Genomic DNA, 27,978 nt, shown 5'->3' on the forward strand with positions numbered 1-27,978 from the left:
GAAGTTGTGAGGTTTTATGGGAGCAGAGCTCAGTCAGTCAGGGCTATAAATACTTCACTAACAAGGGTCTGAACACCTGACCTGTGACCTGCGTTAAAGACAGGTGAAAACACAAACAGGCTGAATACAAAACCTCATTTACATCCGTTGAAACTTCACTGTATGCAAAAGCCTCTTAAGCCAACACAGATAATATCATAGAGGCGTTCCAGCTTATTTGTAGCTCCTTGAAATACTACAAAAGTGTAATACAATCCACATACGCGTCCTTAAGGTTAAGTGGTTACAATCAAGGCAGAGCAGTATTCAAAGAGCTCATTGTGAAACTGAGAGGAGAAATTTTATTCATCCTTTAACTGAAATGACACGTTTAATGATATTTATATCTGTCACTTGTTAAATTATTCTCAGTCAGTCATTTGTCCGTTTTTTTTTTCCTTCGCTCCTTTCCTCAAACATACCACTCCCTGCGTGAGATCACAGATCCGTCCATGTGGGACACATAATCACTGTCTGTACCATTGTCATAGCAGTCCTCCGGGAGGTAGGGGGAGCCGTTGTTCACTATGGGGCTGTGCACAGGAGGCCCGCAGGGGTGCATGTTTTGGGTGTTGTAGTGATCTGGGTAGTAGTTTCCCTCCTTGAGGCCCCTTTGGGCATCCCCCCTGTCAGCCCAGTCATCCCTATCCTTGCGTTCAGGGGTGTAGTCGGGGTAAATGATGTCTCCACCCAGTTTGGGTTTCAGCTCCTGGCTGCCTTTGCTTGTCTTGTCCCCGTAGACCTCCTGCAGCTCATGCGGCTGCAGCACGTCCAGCTGGGACTCCTTCTGCATGTCGGAGGGTCCCAGGTACTGTTTGGTGTAGTAGTCTCCTCTGAAGGTCCTGCGCTGTCTCATGAAGCAGGCCCCGCCGAGGATCAGCAGGAGAATCAGGAATAAAACTCCACCTACAGCCCCGCCAACTATAGTACCCAGGCTGCTGTCAGGTAAGGAGGCCAGGGTCGGGGAGGTGAACAGGGCTCTCCGCTGGTCCGCAGCAGTGCCGGTTCCAGAGGTGTCGTGGAGGAGGGATGCAGTGGTGCTGGGGGCGGCCGTGGTGGGGGGAGGATCTGCAGAGCGAACATGTGATGAAAAGATTTAAACAGAGAGGAAGGACGGCAGATGGAGTCATAAAAATAAAGGGGAGAAAGACCGCACTTTATGTTCTGTAACGACTGGCAACGCTAGTGTGAATGGTTTTTACATTCATTTATAACAACACTGCAGCGTCGGAGCAGAGACATGCCTCTCCTGAGACTAAAGAATCTGTTGAAAGCTGTGCTGTAGAGCAAAAAGGGGGGAAACGAGAGGGGCAGAAAGAGGTTAAGTGCTAAATGTCATTGTGTGTGTGTATGAGAGAAAGACAGAGAGGGATAGGAGGACAGAGGACATGCACTCATGAGCATCTGAGTGAGCGTGATTGTCTCCCCCCCCCCTTTCTTTCTAAACCCTGCAATGGGGAAGTCATGTGAGAAGATGAAACGCTGTGTGATCGATGTGAGGTTCCTGCATCTGATTTGTCCTCCGGTGGCCGGCGTTTGTGATAGCAGCCAGAGTCAGAGAGAAAAAGTCGTGCTCAAGGTCAGGATAAGTGTCTCCATTTTGACCTCCAGCCTCTGGGGCTAAGAGCAGCCTGATACCACAAGTCGATCCCTGCACAGGCACATCAAAGGCCTGACTACAAAGCAATATGACTCGCACTAATAGAGGTCTGCATCTCCGGGAGGTTTTTAGGTACTAGTTATCAAAACCGGATTCCCTGTAGAGCTGTAATGATTTCCACAATTTGTGTAACTGAGTAAGAATCTAATTACCTGCAATTATGCACTGTGTGTGAGCCAGATGGATTAGGAGTAGAGTAAAAGCATGAGAGAGGATAATGGAGACAGATCAAGGTCAGTGAACTGATATACTGGCAATCGTCTCCTTCGTCAGTCACCATCAATCCCACCCTGCAGCGCGACATTTTAACCTCACGTAGGTTAAGAGCATCTGAAACCACGTAGCTGATCATCTGAGAGACGAGCAGCCAAAAACCACAAGGCTGCACCGACAACTGGGAATGTGAAACAGCTACACTAAGCAGCCACGGAGGGGGAGGGAATATAGCTGAGCTCAACCTGGCTATCTCCACAGGGGAGGGAAGTGAGAGGCCGCATGCCCGAGTCTTAATATTTGACAAGAGAAGCAAGATAATTGCTCAGTGCAAGTCGGTCCTGGACAGGATGTCAGCTGTGCTTTCGTTTGGAGCAGGACTCCAAACCAGGACTGTACACAGATGGAGCCTGACAGCCTTTTTTGGGGCTTCTCCAGCTCTTCCCTCTTGACAGCGAGAAACGAAAAGGATTGTGTGTGTGTGTGTCCAAAAGCAGCAGTTGCTTTGTTTGGAAAAGGATTAAAAGGAGCAGAGGAGAAATGAAAATAAAAAGAGATGCAGGGTTCTCAGGATCCACGCCCTGACTTTACAATAATGAACTCAAGTAACAAGCCATGGACTGACAGAGGAAGCAGACGGGAGTTGTTTAGTATCCTGAGAGTCTTCTGACAACGAATCATGTCAATGAATCAGCGACATTAAACAAATCCAAATGCAGGGAAACCCCTTTCGATGATCCAGGGAAGTCCCCTGTCTGGCTGAGAGTTGACTTAAACTAAATAACTTGATCAGATTTCATACAGGACAGCTTTAAGAGCGCAATATACTGTTGAATAACATATTTTATGGAGCACACACATACTTCTGTGCACTGCAAATCTGTGAACACAATTCATTATGTCCCGCTGTGAAACCTGACCTTAAACAAAACAAAGAAAAAGGTTACATGGGTGCATACTTTGCTGAACCAGCAGGGGTAAACACCCTCGTCCTTATCTGAGAAATCGAATGTTGCCAAAACCACAACAGTGGAAATGTTTGGTACTGATACTCTTTATCTGCACTCCGTGCTCCTCTGTTGCCAGGAATGTGTGAAAGTGGATCTGGGCAGGGACATGCATATGGAGGCTTAGCTCGGCTAGAAGTGTTGAACTGAGGGCCGATCGTACCGAGAGGGTAATCTTACATCAGAAAGGTGCGATGAATGTCAAAGGGCACAGATTGCTCTTTCAACCTCAGGTGTGAAAGGGCAATTTATTTAAGTAAGCAGATGGTTAAAGGAACATTAAATAGCACTTTAAGAAACTGAGTGAAAAAGTCAAACCGTACCTTGTACCCAGAGGTTTACATCCTGACTGCGGACACCGATGTCGTTCATCACTTCACAGCGGTATACTCCAGAGTCATTGCGCTCCAACGGGCGAGTGAAAGCAAAGCTATTGTTTGAGATCTCAACACCCTCAGGCATCAATCCATCCAACCTGTTCAAAAATGAAACATGCATTACATAAATCTAAAATCTATTACTGTACATTTCAGAGAGAAAGTATATTTGAAAAACCTATCCATGACTTATGACGTCACTGTTCTGCTGGTTGCATTGACTCATGGGCCAACTATTATATGATCACATGACTGCGATAATTTAAGCTGACTGCACTTCCATCAGTCGAGGGGAAAATCTTTCTACATAAACACAAGGTTTGAACGTCAGGGCAAAAAAAGAAAGAAAGAAAAAAAGAAAATAAAGAGCTTGGCTGTCTAGACTTTACTGGTACTGTCAGCTCAAACGAGACCATATTTCTTGTTTTCAAAGCAAGATGATGACAAAGAGCTGCCAATAGGCCAGTGTTGTCCTGATGCGTGAGCCATTTGGAATCTTTTATTTATAGCAGGGAGTCTTCCCGATGGGTGCAGCAGTGCATTCGACAACTCCAGTGTCCGGGCTCCAAAGACGTAATTTATAGACGGAAGCTTCTTTGCTTCGCTGCTTAATGTAAGTTTGCTTAAACCCAGTTTAGATCGATGCAACTGGACAAAACCGCAGTCGATCTGTCATGTAGTATTTGCTGTAACATTGGTTACTAGACAAACATGTTCTTTTTGCCTGCTTGTCAACTAAACAAAAATCCCTAATTTAAGCAACATTCATTCAAGTTTTGTCAAAATGTGTTGCTGCAGCCAACAAAGCGCTCAATACCAGTGTTAAAATCAGCCAAGTTTCATTAACCTCAGTTAACTGAGTGAGAGATTTTACTGGAACACATGATGAACTATTAACTTTTCCAGCAACCAGTGGAGTAGACGCCTAGCTTCCATTATTTACATTCTACAAAGGCTTTTTCAATGACCCAGATCGTGTTATGTAAGTTAACATTAGCTGCTGACACATGCTGAAATATCAAACATTTTCCCCACGTGTATGAGTTGACAAGGACTGTCTGAATGCACCTTTTAATGACTAACCGCACTACAACACTACTGAGGGCTGCAGAGGATATGACAGTTGTGTCCCCTGAATTTGGGACAGAGAAGGCTGCCATGTTTGTGAGAAACTTTCAGGAAAAGACAACACCACTAGGCAAAATTAGGCCAAATTGAGATGTTTGTAGCTTAAGTGCAAGGGGCAATTCTGAATGAATTGTTCAAAAAGTGGTGTTTCACTGCATAAACAGTGAAGAGTACCAGGTTTAGACTTTTACCACACCTGAAACTTGTCCACAAGCCTTAATGTCTCACAATTAAAACAATAACAAACTAAATTGCAGCCAGAAAACACCTTAAAATGCCATTATTCTTCATCAGAACTGCTTGTGTTTTGGAAAGCCCTTCCCCCCCACCTTTCCGAAGTTGGAAATGGGGGGGCTGTATTGTCAACTTCTATAATTTTCCAAAACCGACAATCCAACATTCACACGCACTTGATTGGCCAGCTGTGCAGAGGTAAGAAAGTAAACATGGTGTGAAGTTCTCTCTCTTGCTCTCTTTTTTCATGTGAAAAGACGAGATCAACACTATGAAGGCCTTCCAGGAGAGTTTGAAAATGTGCACCTAAAATGTGCATTTGAGTGTGCAGCTATAAACACTTCTGCCTTCCGACGATAACATGTCGTACAAACTAGTTATTTTCTAGCATAACCCGACCCTTAGAGGAACACAATTAGCTACAGAGACCTTGGAAAAAATGTGACTATATATATATATATTCCCATGAGAAGTTAGGGTTTCTCTTCTTCACTTCAATACAATGAGGTTTTTTGGAGCCAGCATTCGGCCGTCATTAGAGAAATCTTTATTTCAGCATTCAGCCATAGAGGTTGCTGCTTACTCTCACCAGAACATGAATGCATGATTTTGTATTTGTTGGTGGTTATTACAAAGCACTGTGTGGCGGCGTTATGAGACACTGTATCAATGTCCACAAAATACTGCAATTCATGGATTAGGATCACAAGATTCCGGCTACACCTTTCCTCAACAATCGGATGTTCTTCTTAAAAATCAGTGAGATTTGATCTGAGAGTTTTCCCACAGGAAAGCACATTTTGGGGACACTGACCTGATCCATACGAAGTGACGGGCAGGTGGGTTGGCTTTGGCACCACAGGTGAACTTCACTTTCTCTTGACCCACATGCCAATTTTTGTCAATTCCTATTATCGATACCATTGGTGCAACTGTAAAACAAAATAAAACAAAAGGTTATGATGTTAAAAAAATCTTCTACTTACACTGTAAGGTTGTTTATTAAAAATGTTATTTTATTTTTATTTCAAAGGGTAAAAGACTAGGACTCAATAATCAGTCATTGTGATCCCAGCAGCCTGATGACAAATGAGCTTTTCCAGAAAGAACAAAGAGTGCATTATAAGCACAGTAGCGAGCGATGACAAAAACAAAGGCTGTGCAGGACTGTAGCAGGGTACAGGATCTGCTGGTGAACGAGAGCCAAGAGAACAAACAAATGACCCTGGGTTGGTGGAAAGTTAGAAAATGACAGACTCACTCAGACAGTAGATGAACTGAAGCTAATAATAAACTCTACTGCCTCACCATGACATAGAAAAAAACAAAGGAAGGCAGGAGGATGCCTAAATGAAGCCCAGCACATGCCACTGTAATAAAACATGGCAAACACAGACTTAGATATCCAATTTTTCATTTTGATTTCTCTGGAGGACAAATGAGGAACTCATTACAGCACACAGAAAGATGCCTCGGCTCATCGTGTCCACTGACCCTTTTCACGCTGCTCAACGCTGAAATTGTGCTTCTTTTGCACTTAAAATCCCTTGCCTCTGCATTTGACATGATTTATTGAGCTGGAAAGCGTCTTTCTTCCTGTATTAACCTTGGTTTTTCTGCGTCTCCATCCGCTGCCCCCCGCAGCCTCCTGCTACTTGTGTTGCTGCTGAGGCCTGATCAATATTTCATAAAATACCTTCATTAGCCTGCACTCACACAGTCCAAACACAGACTAACCCTTAGCACTGCTCGCCAAGGAAGTATGCATCAATGATTATAACATTAAGATGACTCTTAAATGGCCCCTTTATGGGCAAAGAAGGAAAGGTATTAAGCAGGCTATTCATAAATCAAGCTATCAGCATAGGTTAATATCGATAAGATATACTGTACCTGTTAATAATAATGATAATGATTAATCAACTTGGTAATTTAAGGAGCAAAATCATTTTGCTCTTTTTTTTTTTAACAGTGGGCATTCAAAATTAAATTAAAAGCTTTTGATGATAATAACTTCAATTTCAATAAATCGCATAACCTTACACAATTAATTGAGCAGTGATAGTACTTAAACCAATCCAAGGTGACAAGCAACATGATGAGAAGCAATTGGGTGCAGTTGGTGAAAGATGGTGATAGGATGATGCCATAAAACCATTCAGGAAAAAATTTGGTTTCATTTGTATCTCTTTGAACATTTTAAGGTGGAACGCAAGACTGCAGATATTCTATATTTTTGTTATTGTAGTTTTTAGTAAACATTACCGAAACAGGAGTAAATAGCGCTTTTGTTGGGGACCGCGGATATTGTGCGTTAGTGAGTGCTCGCGGCAGCAGGACGGCGTGTGTGGGATTGACTCAAAGTAAACTACAGTGCCCATGTTCATCTTCACCCAGTATAATGATGTTACTCACTGATGTGTTTTTGGGCATTGAGCAAAACACATTCACATCTTTCTTGTCCAAAAAACTGCACATGTAATTTCTGCTTTCAATGGACTCGCAGCATTGTTAAGTGCTCCTTTTATTATTTCCATTTTATTACATTTGGGAGAAAGTACATTTTTTTGAGAGAAGCATTGTCCTCTGTATCTGCCGAACTACCAATTTAGGCTCGAAATGTTGTACTTTTCCTGATGTATTACAGTTGAAATTTCAAAGGGAGGACTAACAGTGATGTCAGTCAATAATCAATGGAGGTAAATGGTAAATGAATGGTAAATGATCTCACTTATATAGCGCTTTTCAACCTTCACGGTTCCCAAAGCGCTTTACAGCTAAGTCTCGTTCACCCATTCACTCACACATTCACACACCAATGTCGACTGAGCTGCCATGCAAGGTGCTGGTCTCCATCGGGAGCAACTTAGGGTTCAGTGTCTTGCTCAAGGACACTTCGACATGACGGGGGCAGCCGGGGATCGAACCCCCAACCCGCTCTAACCAGCTTCACCTCCCGTGCGACAGTGCTAACCACTGCGCCACCATGCCGAGGTCTATGGCACAGAGGAGAAAATTACATCAGCCTTTGGCTACACAGGCAATACTTAGTAGAAGCAGTAGGATCAATTCAATGGCTTTTCAGGACAATTAGAGAAATATAGAATACTTATCCTGTCAGATGTAAGAATATACAGCACAGGAGTTAAGGAGGTCTCATAGTTCTGCACTTACACTGAACATTTAGTATGAAGGGTATGCGAAACTCTGTTTGCAGGGCTGGGTGGCGCACCACACAGGTGAGCGTCTTCCCCTGGGCGTAGCTCTGCGGTTGCCACATGTAGCGCACATGTGTGGTGCTGGTGCCGTTGGGCTCGTCCTCACTTTGCTTCTCACTCCGTCCGTAGAGCTCCGTCTCCCAGAAAACCTCAGCAGCGGGACGGCCACGCTCCGCTATGCAGGTGGCCACCAGCGACTCGTTCCCACCGTCCAGCAGAGCTGTGGGGCCGGCTGACACATAGACCTTTGGCTCCACTGTGTAAAAGAGAACGGAGAGGAGAGACAGGGAGGAGGTGGGAGGAGAGGAAATGACAGAATGGAGGAAAAATTACAAAATGAATATTGATCTTTTTGTGTACGTATATGAATAAATAATGTCCATCATGTAGTATATGGACAGAAGGAAATTACCTTAGTATACCTAACTGCCAGAGAGAGCAGATTGACTTCTTCCATTTCACATTAAAAATTGATGAACCATGCTATTCAATCATATGGAGGCATTTCAGTGGAGACATAGCTGTCTTTATTGTTGTGTGTCAAACATATGGTGTGTTTGAGGAAGGGCGACCTATTGGTCCTACTGTATTGTTCTAGCAAAGCATACCACTGATTGAAGGATGCATATGATTAAATAAAACCCTTAATATTGCAGAATCAGAGGCTGCTGACAGTCAACACTGTGGTGTGTTTGTATTTGACTGTGTTGTGCTGGAAGATGAGGAGCCAGGTCACTATACACTTCTCAGTGCTGTAGAGCTGGGGTAATGTTATACCGGCTTCTAGAGAATAACTGGGGGTTTTAGACGTAACAAGAATTTTCTCAACAGCGAGGCAAAACAGATCCATGCAAGAGGGACGTGACCAGAATAATGCAACTCTCTACCTGTTGTGCAACACAGTCAAACAGTTTATCTTATGCTGCACTGTCCTAAAAACACATATGGGGCCCTGTTTAATAATTACAGACTGTCAGATATGACACTTGGGGTAAGTTCAGCAAGCCAAAAGAGGAAAAGGGACAGTAGAAATACAAAAGATAGTCTGCTGAGGGAGGGGAGGACACAATGGAGGGGCAGTGAAGTAAACTGGCTACACAGATTGCACAAGGTGGCACTTCCATGTATCATCAGACACAACAGCCACTAGAATTTCCCTCTTTTGTTCATTTCTCCTTCTTAGTCTCGCAGTGCACCACCTCCTCCATCCCTGTCTCCCCTAAAACAACATAACAACAGCTGTTCCACTTACTGCAATGGTAACAGTATAAAAGGCAGCACATGGAGACATACAACAGCCTAATCCACAAGATAAGGCCATCACCTTTAAGACATCTGCCAGCCCACTCCTCCCCAGCCAAGCAGGAGGTCCAACGACAAATTCAAATAACTCCTGGCACCCCCTTTTTCCAAAAATAACCTGGCGTCTCCTGTACCCAGTGCAGGGGCGGGGACGCCGTTCTCAGTCATCCACCTCACATTCTTCACTCACGTCTCCGTGCCCCTCCTTACAGGCCTCTGACTATAAACAGTAGCAGCTCTATGTTAGGAGGCGAACCGGCTGAAGCTTCAGAATAACTATATCAGAGAGACGTGTTAATTTGGAGTCGCTGTCAGGAAGGGAGGTGAATGCTTTGGATGAGTGGAAATGCTTTAGGGGAAAGGGTAACGATTTCCCTTCAGCAAACTGGCTGCATTGGCCCTTTCTCGCCCACATACACACTGATCCACATATGCACACCGAACACTGACGTCAGAGTGGGAACCCCCAGAAAGAGGGGATTTAACTGGATGTTCACTGGTCATGCATCACGACATTTTAGTATAACAAACCTAGAAATTGGCATTGTGCAAATGAGGCAACCCAATGGCAAACAGGTAAGGTCAATGAAATTACTTGCAAGTAAGTGGTTAGCCATGGCTGGCCTCATTAGCTGACAGTTTACAAAACAAGATATAAAACATATTGCAACATGCAAGCAAAATATAGCTTCATGACACATACTTTACAAATTAAGGGCAATATAGCATTATTGGATTAGACTGAAAGGAGAAATTAAACATTTCTCACCTTCTCAGAAAAACTATGACACGTTTCAGATTTTGGCTTCGATGAGGAAGCAACTTTGACCGTCTCTCTGTGAGGCTGATTTTTCAGAGAGCTGCATTATTGGCCACATGATTGAACAGACAACTTTAAACACAAAAGAATGAAGTTAATGGTTGGAGGATATTGGAGGATATGAAGTTAAAGAATTATCTGCAGGAGCACTGCTTATCAAAAAAATCTGCCTTGCCAACTTAATGTGTGAGCATGTTTTGTTTTTAACAAGCCCTTCATTAGATTTCCCATTCATCTGTCAGCACTTTCAGACAAAGGGTCATTCTAATTCATTCACTTCATGTGTCATATTTTCCTCCTCTGCTTCCTTCCTATTGCTGCTTAGGTGGCGACTTTTGGCTCACGCACTGTAGCTCAGTTCCTGCTGAACTGTTCCTTAAATGTTTGTGCCGTTTCTATGAGAAGTTGCAGAAAAAGAAAAGAAAGCGACACAGCATTGGGCCAAAACAAATATTGCGTGTTGAGTGTCTCATCATACTGATACAAGACAAAGCTTGTAGCCATAGTGTGTCTATGTCCACTGCACCCGTTAGTGATTATGATGTGTGTCGTGACTAAGGTCTATTATTCGTGGGTTTGAGCCTGTTCATTGATTTACTTTAGTTCATTTGAAAGGAATGAAAATGAAGTCGAGTGTTCTCTCATCAACCTCAAAAGTATAAACATGAATCAAATCTGGGAACATTGAGTTGAGTAAAAAAAAAAGGAAAAAAGTTTAAACTGAAACAAATACAACATGCATAAATATATTGTCCACATACTGACGTGTTATGGATGATGCAGTTGTTGGGCTACAGCCACCTTGTCCTTTCTCAAAACAGCCTTGTGACGTCAACCCAGAGAAAGGTAGAGATGAAGAAGCCACTCATCGCTGCCTTGGGAACTTGAATCTGCTGACTTTAGGTCTTGTAATCGTGATACTCTCTATCTATGAAAAATACCCCACCTAATTCCCACATGACATGTATCAAATTGCAAAAAATATATATTTCCCCTGTAATTACACCCTAATTACATCTGAATTGTAAAGTAGGCCTAAGCATGTATTTGTGTATGGGTGTGCATGTATGCGTTTGAGTAAAAATGTCTGAGAAGCTGCTCAGAGAGGAGAACAAGGTGTAGTTGAACTCTGTGAGGTCCCAGACACTGTGGCTGTCACAGCAGCACTTACTGTACCACTCATTACTACTGCCTACAGTGCAATCTCCTACTCTCAGCCGCCTGAGTGCAATCCAACCACCCATTGAGGGCTTGAAACATATGCTGACCACAAAAACAGTTCAACTTTCATGCTCCTCAGAGAAGGGCATATGTGTCCATACAGTGTGTAATATGTTTGTAAACTTGAGTATCCTGTATGGACACAATAAGCAGCAATAAATACATTTTGGTATAGTATCATATCAGCAACAACAGAAGAAATCAGTGAAATAAAAAAAAATTATGGTGAAGATAAATGTGCAGATACCCAAACGTACAGTACCTTTTATTACATGTTTTTTACACTGCAGATTGCCAAGTTTGTCATCTGCTTCTTCAGTATCTGTGAGAGCTTTACAAATGCCAATTACTCAGCCTGAGGTATGATTTCATAATTAGTGACAAAGGGTAAAGAGGGCAGAGCTGACAACAATCCTCACTGTCTCCAGGGAAATAGCTGCACATTGTAGTTATAAGAACACTGCTACATATGAAACTTTTTCATGCAGCTTGACTAAGTCCAAGTGAATGTCATGAGAGTCACTCTGTATCACACCCTGCAATTAACTTGTTGTTGCATGCAACTAGTTGCATCAAGTTGGGACTGTTTGAACTTCATTGAACTCTGTTTACATGGTTGCTACATGGGGAGTCCATACAAGTCTTAATATGTGCACTTGGTGTGGAGTACGTAAGTGGCCTTATGGAGGATCTTATGGAGACTCAGTGAAATTAATTCAAACTTGACATAGCAATTTTTCACAGTGGGGTGAGTGATATGAGTGGGACCATACCACAGCAGCTTCTATACAGCAGCAGATTCCTACAGGGTTTTAAGTTTACATGGCCTCTTTCCAGGTAATAATTTAAAAAGCTAGGTAGCTTCAGGAGCAAGTTTATTCCTCCAGGGCAAACACTTAGTGGTCACCTAAGCTTTGCTTAATCACAACCAACAATGTCCTGCTTTGAAACGTGAGATTTCAGAACAGCATGAAGAAGCACTCAATAAAATGAAAATGAAAAAGGAAGTTACACAGCTCTACTTTACCTAATACATTAACAAAGGTTGATGCTTGTGTGTTGCCCAGAGGAAATGTTGCCACTTTGCAGATGTAGGACCCGATATCTGCAAAGCCAGCTCCTTCAATGGTGATGGTAGCATCTCGTACAGAAGGGGAAACAAACGAGATGCGCTTGGCATACTCTTGAGAGATGGAGGTTCCAAACTCGGGGTTGAACACTGCCAAGGTAATGGTGCCTGAAGGAAGACGACGTTCCCAGGAGCTCTGTGTGAGACTGAGGTTGGAGCCCACCTCTATCCTGCAGCCCAGAGTGATGTTCTTCCCCAGCACTGCATTCACTTTCTCAGGAACAACCACCTGGTTACTGCTCACACCTGCTGAGAGAAAAGGAGATGAGACTCAGATAAACAACAGCAACATTGCTGCAGCTTTAGGTAAACATATAAAACATGTAAAAAATGCATTTCTCATGACATTGACACTGCACTGGATTACAGTTTTTTCTCTGTGGTGTCTAGTGGTGTTTGTGTATGAATTCAAATCTAGATTTTGATAGATATTTGTCCATTGTGACAGCTACAACACCACAGAAGAAGACATCCTATCACCAGACAAGATTAGAATTCAAAGGACATTATATACCTATATGGCACGGTGCACGGTGAGATTAAATAGAAATTAATGGCCATGACTTTTTGCTTGTGTGATGTTGCCGTCAGTATGTTCTGATGTTAATAGTTCACTCTAGATCAGTTGAAACCACGATAAGCCAACAATATTATAGTTTTTCCTTATTGCCACCTCAAATTTTGATCCATAGGCCTATATCAAAGCAGCAGTGAGGCTCAGATAAAAATTACATTTTTGATTAGCTTTCTACAAGCTGCAGCACACCGTCACCTCACTCATCATCAACATTACTAGTCTTCCCATAGTCACATTAACATTCATTCATCATTTGTTTCAGACATGTCTTTCCTGAGGTTGAATAAAAGACCAGACTTCTTCTGGGTTATTCTGAGTGCTTTGCTTTGCCTCTTAATAAGCAACACACTTTCACCGCAGGACACTCAGACTGTCCCACTCGCTAATCATCAGAGCACCTTTCAAGCAGGAGAGAAAAGAAAAAAAAAACTCTGGAAGGAGATGAAACAAAACAAGCAATTTTATGGTTTTATTCCCTCTTTTTATGAGGCCCTTAATTTGACTTGAAGCCCACTGCAGGTTTTTTTTTTGAATGAGTTAAAAGTTACCAAACTTGGTTTTGCACATTAATGGCCATTTGAGTTCTGTAATTCATGAAAGCAAGACAAGATGAGCATGTGACGACAAATGCCCGAGAGGTCACAGCAAAAATAAATAAATAAATAAATAAAAAATTCACACTTTAACTTTGAGAAATCAACACTGAAAGAGATTGTGATTCGGCGTTTGTGATGTGTAGCTGTGTGAAGCTGTATGGACAGTAATCTGCATGTCACAGTTGATAGATGTGCTACTGAGTTGTAGCAAAAAACAAAAACGAAACAAAAACAACCGACTCAGTGGGAATGAATGCAGTATCTTGGAAAACTAACCGGAAATAAATCCTAAATTACAGTTTATGGTTATAGCCCTGACTGGAGGAAGAAAATCCATCCTATGCTCTGCTTCTGTGTGTGAATAATCGCGCAAATAAGTCACTGATAGAAAAATGTACACTTAAACATTTTTAAGAGGCTATACAAATTCAAAAGTGAATTTGTGAAAGCAGATCCACACGAAACCTTGTGAAAATGTTTGTTTTATAGATAAAATGTAAAAACCTGATTTCATTCAAAATATTCAAACAGTGCGTCTCAGTTTTCATGACACGGTTGCAGTTGGAGTAAGTTATATTTGGGAGCAATAAATTTCGACTTTGTACGTAGTCTCGGATGTGTATGGAGTAAAGCTTATAAAAGTGGTCCGCTGGCTGGTATTTTGAGTCTTTGGCATGAATGTGAGTGGTAAGCCACAGCAATGCTATCTTGGTTTGTGAGGAGTAAAGCCAAAGGAGGCTGAGGCTCCCCGTGCTCCATTACTTGCCCTGTAATTTTAGTGATTACACACACACACACACACACACACACACACACACAGTTTCCCTCTTCCAAAATAAGGAATAGGAGTGTGACCATGTGTGTATTTTGTTTGAATGGCTGCTGAGTCCTAAATGTATGGTGCATTGTGTTGTTAAGTGTAATGTTGTGCTACAATACTTGGGCTTTCCTGTTTGTTTTTTTTCTCTGCTGACCCACATCTTCAAAATATTTTCCTTGTGTTTCTTTCCGTACTGTGGAAACTAATCTAGCACAGTTCGGCACTGTGTTTAGACTTTTAACCTATTAACCTAAAGTATTTAACTCAAACTGCCTTGTTTGTCATTCACTTGGGAAAGTCACTTTGGATTCCATTTCTCCAAGTTCATTTAGGGATCCATTTACATCTTTTTCCCACCTTTGAATCATGACCTGGTCTAAAAAAAGCGCATGCTGCTATAATGTGCTTTTCAGTGCATGCGTTACCCCATGTTTGCTTTGCATCGGCCAGAGTCATCTGGGTGCACTGGTGTGGGGGAGAATCAGGGTCAGAGCCATGTGGGTTTTGCATTCTCCACTCCACTGTCATTTGAGCTGACACCCCAGCTGTTTGTTGTCACCTTACTGGTGCAACTCAGATGTGTTGCTCAACAAAATATAACAAAATTATACTACCATGACAAAAGTTTGACAGTGAGATAAATGTATGTATAACTGGTACAAGAAAAAATGGCAGGCTGATAAAAATCCTCCTGCAGCACTTGCTTGTCTACTTGTCTGAGTAGTAAACTAACATGCTTGGCATGCGTGACATTGCGTTGATGCATGCAGACACGTGTCTCGGACCAGGCTTCTCGCTAACATGCTCTACATACTTCAGCTACCTGACACGGCACTCTGACTGCTACTGTAGGTAGTTTGTCTATCTCAGTGTGTCAGCTTTCAGGCCTGTCAAAGCATACAAAGAAACTAGACTCCATCCATGCTATGTTCTGTTTGTTTTACAGTAAGCATTTGGGAGTAAGTAGGAAAGGAGGGAGAGAAAAGGGGGGGGGGGGGTGCTTAAAGAGGACTCCACCCTTACCATTAGGGGAGGAGAGACAGATGGCCTCTGCATGGGATACCTACAGCCAGGAGGAGAGTGGGGAAACTTGGCACTGCTAGCTGAGACCGTGAAGAACACAGCCAGGGCTCGCAAACTAGAGCACCGTGGAATATTATCTAAAATACTGCAGGCAAATAAAATGTAAGCGGTGCGTTAAAGAAAGCTGTCACGCTGTTTCATCAAGGAAATAGGGGTACTGCTGCAGAGCTGAGGCACAGCTCAGGACTGTCACTAGTTTCATTACTGGTTATCCATCTTATCCAGTAAACAAAATAAGGTTCAGAATTAGAGGATAGAGGATAAACATGGAAAACTATATTTCGTTGGCCACCTTTATGCTGTGTCACTGTTTTGATACTTTGCAGCCCATTTAGTCAACTCAAAGTGAGACACCCTGCAGCAGAGAACAGAAAGAAAACCTAATTTGACCGAAGAGAAGAAGGCTGCACTTCTGCCCCTTTTTCTTTGAGAAACCCAAGGAAAGTATGAACTCATGGGAAGGATATGCTTGCCCTTTGAAGAAATGCTTCATATTTGTTTCTTTCCCTCCTGACATCACTAATTGCGACAAGCTGCTCAATAGACGCAATGGTAAATCAAAACCTTCCTCTTTGCCTGGCAACCGGCTTAAACAATACACGTCGGCCGCATGATGAGCCAAGATCTCCACCTACTCAGACCTGACCTAGCTTCAGCCCTGACCTCCCTAGAGGAGGCTGTCTTCTGGCTGGAGATCCTCGCAATGATCCTGCAGTGCATGCCAGAACCGTGTGAGACAAGAGGGATCCAAGGCCAGAAACATTCACAAGGAGCAACAAAATAGACAATATGTCATGTTCATGTAGACAAACTCCATGCATAGATTATCATGTCAAACAGCACTCATGAGGGACTGATCTCAAGACCTCACAGGAGAAGAATGCAGACATGAGATCTGTGCAGGAGGGAGTGTGGTTGGAGGACTAAAGCAAGAGGAAACTCTGAGTGCTCAGCATTCAGAAATGAATAGTGTGGCGAGGATGAATAAGGACACAGAAAGAAATAGGGCAGTTATTGAGAGGAAGTACAGGGGTGAGATGGACAAAAGAAAAGACTCGAGCAACAGGGCGAACTATGTGAAGACATAAAAATGTAACTAGGCTGGGTCAATCATTTTTAAAAAGTCATATTAGCACATGACAGGCAACGAGAGTCTGTTGAACCAGGTCAAAACAGATTCAAACACATGTACAGCATGCACTAGAGAGACAGGGTGGTTGATTTGTGCAGACTTCATTGTGTCTTGAGATCTGTTTGCTGACAGTTCACTTCAGCAGCAGCATTTAGGTCATAGGGGTTATGGTGGACATGTACAACTACAGCAAGTATGGTAGGTCACAGGTGAACCAGGAAGTTGGTCTGTAAACTGTGATCTTTACAACACACACCTAGTGGACACACACCACCTAAGTTTGGCTAACCTGCTATGAAAATCTGACACCTGGTGTTTGGTTACCCTGTTGAACTCCTTTTTAGTGAAGTTGTGTTCCCAGATCCCTGCAGTTACTTTGAGGAGTACGATGTTATCATAACAAAGGAACCAATGTCAAAACCTAAGAAAATAAGATGTAGTAATAAGTAGTAATGAACTAGAATGATCCTGTAAAGTTTTGAAGTATAAAAGTCAGGAATGAAGATAAAAACTCAAATAGCTGTTTTGGGGGATTAAAACTGGCCTTCTCCTGGTTTGGCAATGTAACCACTGCTGCAAAGCTGATCCTGCCCTGTCTGATGACATCACGCCAAAGATTTTAAGGCGGCCTAACCAAAGTGGGAAAAATGTTTACGTGACCTTTATTAAAAAAAATGTTTCCACCACAAACTGGTGGAGGCTGGGTTTGGCTACTCCCTGTCATTCTCCTCTCCAAGGTGTTAGCAAGTAACCTGGGGTGCACCACACCTAGCCTAGTCCTCAGCCTCTTCCCTGCTCCTGTAATTTTCAAGTGTGTGTAGGAGGTGGACCCAGGCTGAAGGGCATTGTTTCATCACTGTTTAATGAGCGCAGTAATTCTTACTCCTTCCAGGCACTGAAGTTCCTTAGTCTAGTATAGGCCAATGGCAACATTAAACTTCCATCTGATTCTCAAGGACATTCATTAGAAGACTACATTGGTAAATGCTGCCAACCTCACACAAAACAACATCCAAATGAATCTATGAATATGGAATAATATATGACTATTAGATATAGTCATAAAATAATTAATCAATAGTGACTCAATGGGCTAAAGCCCACAATAGCAAGTGTGACCCAGTCCAGGCCATCCAGGTGGACAAGGAGAAAATAATTAAACTCATACAATTTATAAAAAAGTGAAGGAAACCTAAGAGAGGTAATTCAAAGAGAGGTCCCCATCCCTTGTTTGCTGGTGCAGCAGCCGTAGGTAGGAAATTTGTGGAAAATGAACAAAAATTGTGACTACTGGGAATATGCAATAGCACTTGGGATTTTATCAGTAAATCTTCCACTGGGGCCTGGAGAGTCATATGTGCCTTTAAACACTGAAAACCCAAAGAAGTCAATAGGCAGTGTGGAGCCATTTGTTTGGTATTGTTACTCTCTAAAGAGGTGACCAGGAAAAAAAATCAGACAATGCCTATATGCCTAACACAGGCCCCCAGACCTTTGCTTTATTTTTGTGAGGCCTATAACTCTGTCTCAATCAGTTGGAGACAGGATAGACCAAGTGGTGAATTGCCTGTTTTATAGCATGTCTTTGTCGTAAGAAATATTTGTGCAGTGTGAAGAAAACATTAGTCCCTATACCAGCTCTAATCTACCACCTTCCTTCCTAGCATTGTATCCTGTGAGGGTGTGAGGCTTTTTCAGTGGGCTAATTCATGGTGGAGACAAACACAGGCTGACAGGCCTTTAAAAAGGCGGAGGCGGGCCTCTTTCACATGTCACTGTCCTCTTCAAAACCTTTTTCTCATTGCTCCCTCATAGCAATGTGGACTTCTCATCCAGGTCACATTTGATTAAAGATCCATGCTTAAAAGAAAAAGATCAATAGTGTTGACATACAAAGTGTCGGGATAGGTTACAACCTCTCATCATGGTCAAATACAGCTATGCTGTGGAGCTGGTGAAGGACAATGTCTGCCACTGTGTATCAAAGCAACACAAACACTCCTACTGCATCCTGCCATATTGTGTGGGCTTTGTTATTGTTTGTTGTGGGGGTTTGAGGTATTTCAGTATGTGCACACAGTGCTATGGATCCAGAGAATGGCAGCAATGTTATTTTTCCATGCAGGTAGAAAATGTATCATTTTGGAACAGAAAGAGGAGACACAGAAGGGCATTTTTCAATCTGCTGTGTGAATAAGTAACTTAATTTTGGAGGTTTTCTTTAGAAGGGGAGATGCTACAATGGGAGTGATTCTCAATTAGAGTTTAAGTGTGCGACATCCCTGACACGTTGATGCTAATAGAGGCTGCACTGCACTCACCATCACTCCACAGTAGTGTTGGAAATTGCACTGGGGTAGAAATGTTTATGTCAGGGTCTGCTAGCTCATCAAGTGTATCCTTACTGCTCCTGTCCTTTTTTAGATAGCTGAGTGTTCTCAAAAAAGCCTTTATCTTGTCTCAGAAGCTGACAGCCATGAATTACTCTTTAGACATTTACTATATAAAACAATTAGCCAGACAACACACAAAGACAACTGAAGCATCGTTTTATGGTGGGCCTAGTATCTGTTTAATTGATTTTAGTAAATTATTCACAGCATCCACTGCAATCTACCATCAAGCCAAACAAAGACAGCACAGACAGGCTCCCTAGTTATAACTGGAGGTCCAACCCTCCACATTAGCCCCTGTGATAATAATAGATAACTTGTATGTTGGACTCTCTATTCAAAACTGGCATTTGCTCAACTTCGACTCACTGCAGTTGCATCTGTGAGCTTCCATCCAAACTGCAAAGACACTACCAACATGTCCCACACAACTGTGCTCCCGAACAGTTGGGTGAAAAGAAGAGAAATTTTCCTCAAAGGACAGCTTTCACCCAGCAATGAACCATACAGACACGCATATGGACATCTTAAACTTGAGAGTCTATCAGTCAAGAATTATACATTGTTTTTAGACACATTGTTTTCAACACATTTACATGTCACTGTCCCTTTCCTGATAAAAAAATCATCATCTTCAATTTTCATTCATTAGGACAGAAATAGATCATGCCCTTGTTGCGTGGTGGTGGGTGGAGCTTTGCAGAGAAGAGAGAATGGGTTCTGTACTAATCACAGACTCCACTGCCCTCGACTGGGTCTAAATGGGCTACTGTACTTTCATTAGGACGATCTAACATAATGGAAACATAGTTTCCCACATGCCACAGAGACCCCAGAGGGAATTAGACTGTTTTTCTTACAAATGATTCCCATGATTGTCCAATTTTAGATTTCTTGTATGACGCCTATTTCTGCCAACAACCAGCAACAACAAGTAGTAGTTTTTATTCCAAGGGATCTACATGATGACCGCTGACTTTCACATGTAGGCTACACACATTGGACGAGCATCATCTGGGAATGTGCAGAGTTTTGTAATGCGTTTTGGTGCAACAGCGATAGAGAATACTGGCGGCGTTGAACAATAACTGCTATTTTTATATATAATTATACAGTTTTATCCAGTAAGATGCATGGCAGACTAAAAGCAAACAACCTTAAGTTAAACATTTGCTATTTAATTGTATCCACAGCCCTTTTAATGATACAAGAAAAATGGCCAGGCTTTGTTATAAGTGCTGGGTTGTCCCAGCATGCTTCTCATGTTATTTATGTCCTCTAATGGGCCCTGGAAGTTGTATGGGATTATTTGCTGTTTAACACATAACTTTATTTGGCTATGCATTGAATAGCAACACATGAGGAGCATTTAATCTATAATTAAAATAACTCAATTAATATGTTGCTTCGATAGCAAATTTACATGGATTTTGTGCCATATCAGTTAGTAGCATTAGAGAGTTTTGTTATACGGTACTTCTTTAATTAGTGTTCAGTCAGTTACTTACTAGGGTTTTTCTATTTTTTTATTTTGGTATCTCAAACTTTGCCAAGTTTGGCTGCAGCTCCCTTCATCAATATAGTCTCTAGAAATGAGCAAATGTACAGTATAGAAACGTCGATGGAGGAAGCTGCTTTGCACATTCTTGAGTAATCAGCATCACTGCACATGTCAGCAATCACCACTTCACAACAGGGGAAGGAAGTAAAGTAGTCCAACAAAAATCTGCCTCTGTACCGTGTGTATCTACTGGTCAATAAAAACAAGTAGTTTGGTCAGTGTGGCATTTCAGCTGCATTATCCTGGTTAGAGCGAGTTCATTTTCCCGGCACACCCACTTTTCCCGGCACATACTCTCACCCTGTTTCTGCAACAGATTAAAGCAGTACTCTTGATTCACACTTACCACCCACTTTGAACAGTGAGAACAAGGAGATTTAGGTGCCTAGGTCACTTGGGAAAATTTGTGCGAAAAGAAAATCACAGCTGACTAAAGCACATCTACGGTGACCTAAAAAAAAAGACACAAATACATGTGTTTGACAACATGCCAATGCAAAACATTTAGCCAACTGCTTTGTCTATGATGACATTATATTGCCCTACATCCTGTACAACTATGTCTAGACTTCAATTGAAGGGGAACATTGAAAACACCCCTCTTTGCAATGTACTACATACTCCTTCCTACAACTCTAAAGTCCATGAAGATTCAATTTGCTAAAAGACAAGAAAAAGTCAGTAAGACAACATCCAAGTGTATTTATTCTGTGACTCAGGTTACATGTCTGGTTTTACATAGTGTTCCCATAATATGAAGCTCACTTGGACGTAAAAGGCAAATATTTTGAAAACGTAAAGGCAGTACTACCCCATTTATTTGTCGGTCTAACAGCTCTGGGTTGTAGAGTAAGTAAACCTTAAAACTGTGATGCCTCCTCTTTAAAATGTAACACCATCCATGCAATATCTGATATTCTAACATTGTTTTTAAGCCCCAAATAGAACTGGCCACTGGTTTTGTTATGATCCTTTTCGCAATCCAAGTAGAGGCACAAAATAGCAACCACATTGAACTATCATGTTTGTCAGCAGTGAGCAGTAATCTATGACTCTTCCCCTGTGTGACAGAACGGCTTAACTATTGAAAAAAGACAGTATATATTCTACCTTCATTCATCAATTTTAAACGGTAACAAAACCTGCAGTCTATTCAGTCTTATTTGCTGAAGCTTTAATCAAAGAGGGGAATGTATTCAGCTTTGCAGTCTATTTGAAAATTAAGACAGCCTCAGCAACTAAACCAGAAGCATGAAACTTAAGAATAAGGGGGTAATGTGGACATGAGGGGTGTAGCAGGGATGGCAGGGGACTACGGAATAATTTGGCTGAATACCAGCTCAAATATAGTTGTGCAAAATCCTATTCAAGCCATCACCGCAACATATCTGCATCCAGGACCAGGGCTGCTCAGCAAGCCAAATCAGGGAACTCTGAGATAGGGGACAGCCCTTTCTTTCCCTCAGTTTCGGTGACTGATGTTATCTCACACATAAAGAGGGCAAAGGGTGGGTGCTGAAATTTAGAAAACATGGACTAAAGTTCTGATAAAATAGTAAGAAATCTATGTGAAATCCAACGGTGTCATATCCAATTCATTTTGTCACAGTGCTTCCAATGATGCGAGCGTTCCCGACTGAAAGTGAAAGTATGTTAAAACTGTACCCTCAGTACTAAAAGAAACAGTTTAGGACTGCCACTCATGCAAGTCCATTAACGTAAATAATGCAAGCAGTGAAAATTTCCTGCTCACTTAAGGTTTTGGACCTGTAATTCCCAGATAGTAAGTCCAATACTTTCTGTGTTTTCACTGCTGAATTCAGTTGTACTATATGTCATAGATTATCAATTTGTGTGGCAAATTTGTGACATAATGGACATAGCTAACGAAGACTAGATCAACTTTGCAGGAGGAGAATTAAAACAGTTTTTAACAAAAGCCAGAATTGTGGTTGACCAACTTTTCTGAACCTGTCCAGATATCTCGAGCCAAATGTCTATTTTCATTGTTAACACATGTCATAGGTTTAGATAAACATGGTGCTAGAGAGCTTCGTACTAGGACGTAGGTGAGTGTAATACTGAGGGATCCAAGCTGCAAGTGGGGCGAAAACATTGGCGGAAAAACAAGAGATTCCTTCTATTAGCTACAGTAAACTGTAGGTCACCATTCCTTGTGTACAAGCAAATAAGACAACACCACTGATAGCTTACTTGCTGCAATCAGAACCTCCCAGCATTTGACTGGTGGGTGTTAATAACCTCCCACTTGGGTGGTAGGGGGTGTGTCAGTGCATACAACTGACTGTGTGCTCATCCCAAACATCAGAGCCACCTGACAGCTGAATGAGTGAAACAAATAAGACTAAGCGGTGAAAAGCAGCCACACCTGTTTCCCATAACCCCAGCGCTCCTCTCATGGGGGATTCAACTGCTGACTGTGCACATCCTGCATGTATACCTCTTTAATATGGACTGTGAAGCCACAGTGTATCCGAGTGACCCTAGCCTCAGTCACGTACTGTGATCTGTTTTTTCAGGGAAAAACCCTGACTCCTGAAAACAGCAGGCAAAAAACGGTTTAAAAAGGTTTCCCTCTGTTCATTCACAGCAGGTAATTAACCATGGAAATATCTGGAAGCCATTTTTACAGCGCAGTTTCCTATGACTCAGTGATTGAAACAGTCAATTCCTGTCTATCCAAGATTTATTCAGTAGACAAGACACACTAGCTAACACACAGTGAAAAACAGCGTCCCTAATATTAGCATTTTCTACGTATTTTTTGCATGTTCCCCCTTTTCCTCCCAATTTTGAATGGCTAATTACCCATGCACTGTGGTCCTAATGACTAGTAACTCCCAATGTTGGTCTGGGGAGGAAGTAGACACAAAATAATGAATGTCACCAGAAGCACTGCTATTGGCTCATGAAACCAGACGGCTGGGTTAAAGGTTGAGGCTGGCGTGATTCTATATCTGTGTCATTATCATTAAATCCCATGGAAAGACCAAATTCAACAATGAATTAGTTTCAATGCTTTCCAACTTCCCCACCCTGTCTGTGGCCCAAGCCCATTCATTACATATATGCAGAAGATGTAAATCTTTAGAAGCTAGGTCTCAAATAATTTTCATTATTCAGTTTCATTAAGATATGTCCTAAAACAGTTGGGCACTGTAGTTTTCAGCAAATGTTACACAGTGTAAATGTGCTGTGCATTTGGTAGTTAGCTAGTATTTATGGCTCCAGCATTGTGTATGTGGGATTGACTCAAAATAACCTATCATAATATATAATATTACCAGGCCAGGGTTAGGGTTAGGGTTAGGGGAATAACATTAAAAATGCATGGGTACAATAAAATCCTCAAACTACAAAGAGGGTCAATGAATGAATTTGAATTTGTAAACCTAGAAAATATATTTTTATCTGCATCAGATATCATCTCAATGTTAAGTCTATGGGACAGGCCAATGGGTATGAGACAATAATGTGCATATGCAGTAGGCTGCACAACACGGAGGAAAACAAGGAAGAGAGAATAATTTTTTGGTGTATGTGTTGAGTGAGTAACTTTCATTGGAATGAATGGGAACTGGTGCCATCTTCAGAGCCCTGTTATTAAGTATAATATACAGTATGTTTAGTTAGGGTAATTTAGGTTTGAACAGGTTAGTGCAGGCAGTCATAAATGGACTTGTGAAAGCAGTGGGCTGAAAGTAATCAAGTCCAGGGAGGAGATAAAACTGGGGGTTACGGCTCTGAATTTACTAATGGACCACCAGGGAGCAGCTTGCCATACAAAGCCTCTGACAGGCCGTCGCATCTGTCGGGGGAAGAGGAAGCAAAGGGTGGAGTCAACAGAAGCCGGTGACCACAGCCTGCTCCCTGAACCCCACACACAGCCTCCCATGTCCCACAATAAAGAAGCCAACTCATCTGCTGATGGCCCTCCTTCAAAAAGAAAACACTGCATGCATTTAATGTGATTAGGAGTTTTCAGTCTGCTGCTTCACGACTGAGATTTAAGATAAAATGAGAGGACTGGATGAATGCTACAGCTGCGACCCACAGATGTGCATCTCAACACTAAAACTTACTTTCTTGCCCTTTCTTGCATATAATTCCAATACTAAATAAGTAGAGTGGATAATTAACACCAGACATCAGTGAAATGTTGGCATCTGTGGACATAGTCAGTGGATCACAACTTACTTTACTAAGTCATGCTTAAAGTTAACCAATCATAGTTTGGAGATGGCTGACTGGAAAAATGGTAAAAGTATCAAATGAATCGAGTAAAAATTCATTGTGACTGATGGTTTATTACCTTGATAAAACATTATAATTTCCCAGAAAAGCCAGGACGGTTGGCACATAACTATATCTCTACATCTATAACACAGATTAAGTGTTCAGACTGACAATGGCATTAAGTTATCCAACCAAAACAAAAGCTCCCAAAAGAAATGTCAAGACCTGATCTGCCTTATACCATGTGGCGACAAAGCTGTAGCTTTTTGAATTATATTGTCAATGACAAACCTACTCTCTTGGCCTCATCTCGCTGTCAATTAATAACCACTGAAGCACATTAACCTCTATAAGGACCAAATCTGTTCAGTCAGTGCACTGCTTTTTCAAATCTATTTCTGTTTTGAGTCTGTAATTTAGGTGGCTCCATTACTACATTATTTATTTAGATTATGAATCATGCGGCCCCAAGAGAAGAAACCTCAAAACGATGGTCTTCAATTACAGACCTCGCAGCCTGTAGCCACGCCTTGAATGAATCCCCTCCTCATGACCGTGTCTACTCTACAGGGAATCTGAAAATGACACAGTCAAGGAAATTGGCATCAACACTGTTTTTGTTTCACAAACTCCCCCTGCACACTTGTGCTCTGCTAAACACACAACAGTAGGCCTAGGCCACATGGGCTCAAACCATATGTTATTGAGATTCAACAACCACCACACGTTTCTCTTCCAAACACAACACCAAATCTAACCTTTCACTGGCTAGTTTTTCCTACAGCTAATTTGGCTGTCGAGGTGACTAGTTGGACTGAAAACCTGCATTCACATGGCACCAAACAGCACGTTTGGAGGCTAATCAGCTTAGTTTGCAACAGTGCGTTGTTTATCAGTTCCCTGTGTTGATTTATGAATCAGTGTTTTGTGGGTACAGACAGAAAAAGTATGGTATGAAGAGGACTCTGTAAAAGTATGTGTTGCAAGTGTGTGTGTGTGTGTGTGTGTGTGTGTGTGTGTGTGTAAGCCTGACAGAGATGACACTGGTGGCAGCTGTAGAGACAGTAGAGAGTACTAGAACTTGACCGATGAATCTGCCAAGCCAAAGTATCAGCTCCTATTATCTTATTGCAGATATATCGGTATCTGAAAATGCATCTGCTGATACGTAACAAGACGTTGCAGGACATAAATGCTGTTATTACATCAACTGTTAACTTGTACTGCTCAGTACATGTCTTAGTCACAATTCATTAAAAAACTATTTTAGTGACGCTTATCAAAAATGTGTTTGTTTGGTGTTATTATGAGCTTAGAAACATGAATATTTGCTCATACTATGTACTAACAAAGAGCTGCAAAGATTAGTTGATGATAAGTCGATCAACAGAAAATTAATTGGCAAAGATATTAATAATCAAATAATGGTTTTGAGTTATTTTTTAGGAAAAAATGCCGAAAGAAATCTGTGGTTGCTTAATCTTCAATGACTGCAAACTGAATATCTTTTGGTTCTGGACTGTTGGTCGGACCAAACAAGACATTTGAAGACTCCCCTTGGACTCTAGGAAACTGGGGTGTTTTATACACTAAGAAGATTATCGACTAATTGAGAAAATAGATTCATGAATTAAACAATCATTGGTTGCATTGTGTCAGCTTTTAATTTAATTTTTGTGACTGTCATACTTTAGAGTATACCACTTATTACAGTCAGCAATGCAGCAAAGGTTTCATGGTCCTGCTTAGAAACTGCTATGATGGCATATCTGAAAAGCTTTTATTGCCCTTGCATTCATGAAAAAACAAATGGTGCATTCCTGGCCAGTATTTACTTTAGTATCCCTCGGTGTGTGTCTCTTTTGTCTTAGCAAGCCTGTCATGTATTGTAATCCCAGCTCAGGACTGGGATACAGCAAAGCCCTCCAGCTGCACTAACTCGGGACAGTGTAGTGACTGGAAGGTGCTCTGGCTGGCACGCAGCCCAACTGCAGGTCAATACTTCCAGAGACTCTGCGACTGCAGTGCCTCCCTTGAAATATGTCTTCATTTCCCCTGCCACCCCTCACGCCCAGAGCGGAGGAGTCTGCGCTGCCTCTCCTCTCCTGTATCACATAACGTTTACCCCCCATCTGTGTCCAACCACTTGGCAAACTTTTCACAAAGGAGCTCCTCTTTGCTCACCAGGAGTGACACCCAGAATACTCAATTTCGTTTCTATTTTTGTACACCACGAATCACTTCTGCTCCTCAATGAGTTTCTAGCCATCTGAGTGAGAGAGAAACCAGCCGGTATTTCCCCCACACTCCCTGAGTAAATGTAAGCTAAGTCATGATGTGTTACTGGAAGTATCGTTAGCTAGAAAATGTGCGCATAATTACCACCAAATCAGTGCTGCGCCTAAAGTTATCTCCACTCTGAGTGGAGTGACTGGGGCTGAAAATCTCATTGAGTTAGCTTGTAATTAGCAGTTGCTCTGTGGGGTATACTTTCACATAAACTATTGTTAGTAACGTCCACGAAGTTGTATTCAAATGGAAAAGACAAACGAGGTTTAGCTAGCGGACTGACGCCAGCAGCTAACTACTTTCCTACCGACGTAATGTTAGGATAACTGCCCACAGACAAGAACCGTTAGCTTAAATAAAGCTAGCTGGTTCTGAACGGAACACAGCCCACTTCAACACAACGAGGGCTAGCCGGTTTTGGGGTTTTGTATCGATGACTAACGGTAGAGACACCGAGCAGCTCCACTGCAACTTCTTTCAGTAGCCTCAAAAGTAGCACGGGCAAAATGACAAAGAAACCGTTAACTCACAAGTAAGCCCGTATAAGGTGAGAAGTGATGTTAAAAATCGCAGTCCGTTAGATGGCAAAGTCCCCCTGAGCGGTGATCTCTTCTCCATGATTCCTGTCTGTTTGTGCGCTTTGGCACTCTCAGATCCGTCCTCCTCGCTCCTCGCTCGTCCCTGCTCTCTCTGGCTGGCTCGCGCTGCTGGGGAGCTGCTCTCCATAGCGACCGACCCGCGTGGGCTGTACCACTTCTGCAGGACAACAAACAGACACACACGTAGCCTAGGCACGCACGCGCGCGGTCCCAACCACCTTCATTTGATTTGATTTGTTGATACTTTAACACCGGACACTTGTGAGATGTAATGAGTAAGACAGTGAAATGGTAATAGACTTTGTTGTGGTAACTTGGTGGTA

At 42.1% G+C, this 27,978-nt stretch overlaps 1 protein-coding gene across 1 annotated transcript; it reads right to left on the reverse strand.

Annotated features, from left to right (window-relative positions):
- Positions 1-27,674, reverse strand: nectin3a (nectin cell adhesion molecule 3a). The gene is made up of 6 exons (XM_070906359.1): positions 27,587-27,674; positions 12,247-12,597; positions 7,833-8,132; positions 5,473-5,590; positions 3,243-3,394; positions 1-1,107 (listed from the first exon to the last, which is right to left on the reverse strand). Exons 1-6 carry the CDS (start codon positions 27,672-27,674, stop codon positions 452-454), a joined length of 1,665 nt encoding a protein of 554 aa, XP_070762460.1. The 3' UTR covers positions 1-451.
- Between the last annotated feature and the right edge of the window lie 304 nt (positions 27,675-27,978).

Source organism: Enoplosus armatus, chromosome 5 (assembly GCF_043641665.1).
Source record: "Enoplosus armatus isolate fEnoArm2 chromosome 5, fEnoArm2.hap1, whole genome shotgun sequence".
NCBI lineage: Eukaryota > Metazoa > Chordata > Actinopteri > Centrarchiformes > Enoplosidae > Enoplosus > Enoplosus armatus.

Excerpts from the sequence above, each read along its gene's own strand:
- nectin3a (XM_070906359.1), bottom strand. The coding sequence starts at position 27,674 with ATGGAGAAGAGATCACCGCTCAGGGGGACTTTGCCATCTAACGGACTG. Across the intron at positions 8,133-12,246 it reads AACCTTTGTTAATGTATTAG|TGGAGCCAAAGGTCTATGTG; the intron begins GTAAAGTAGAGC and ends TCTTTTACACAG. Across the intron at positions 3,395-5,472 it reads CGTCACTTCGTATGGATCAG|GTTGGATGGATTGATGCCTG; the intron begins GTCAGTGTCCCC and ends ATTTTTGAACAG.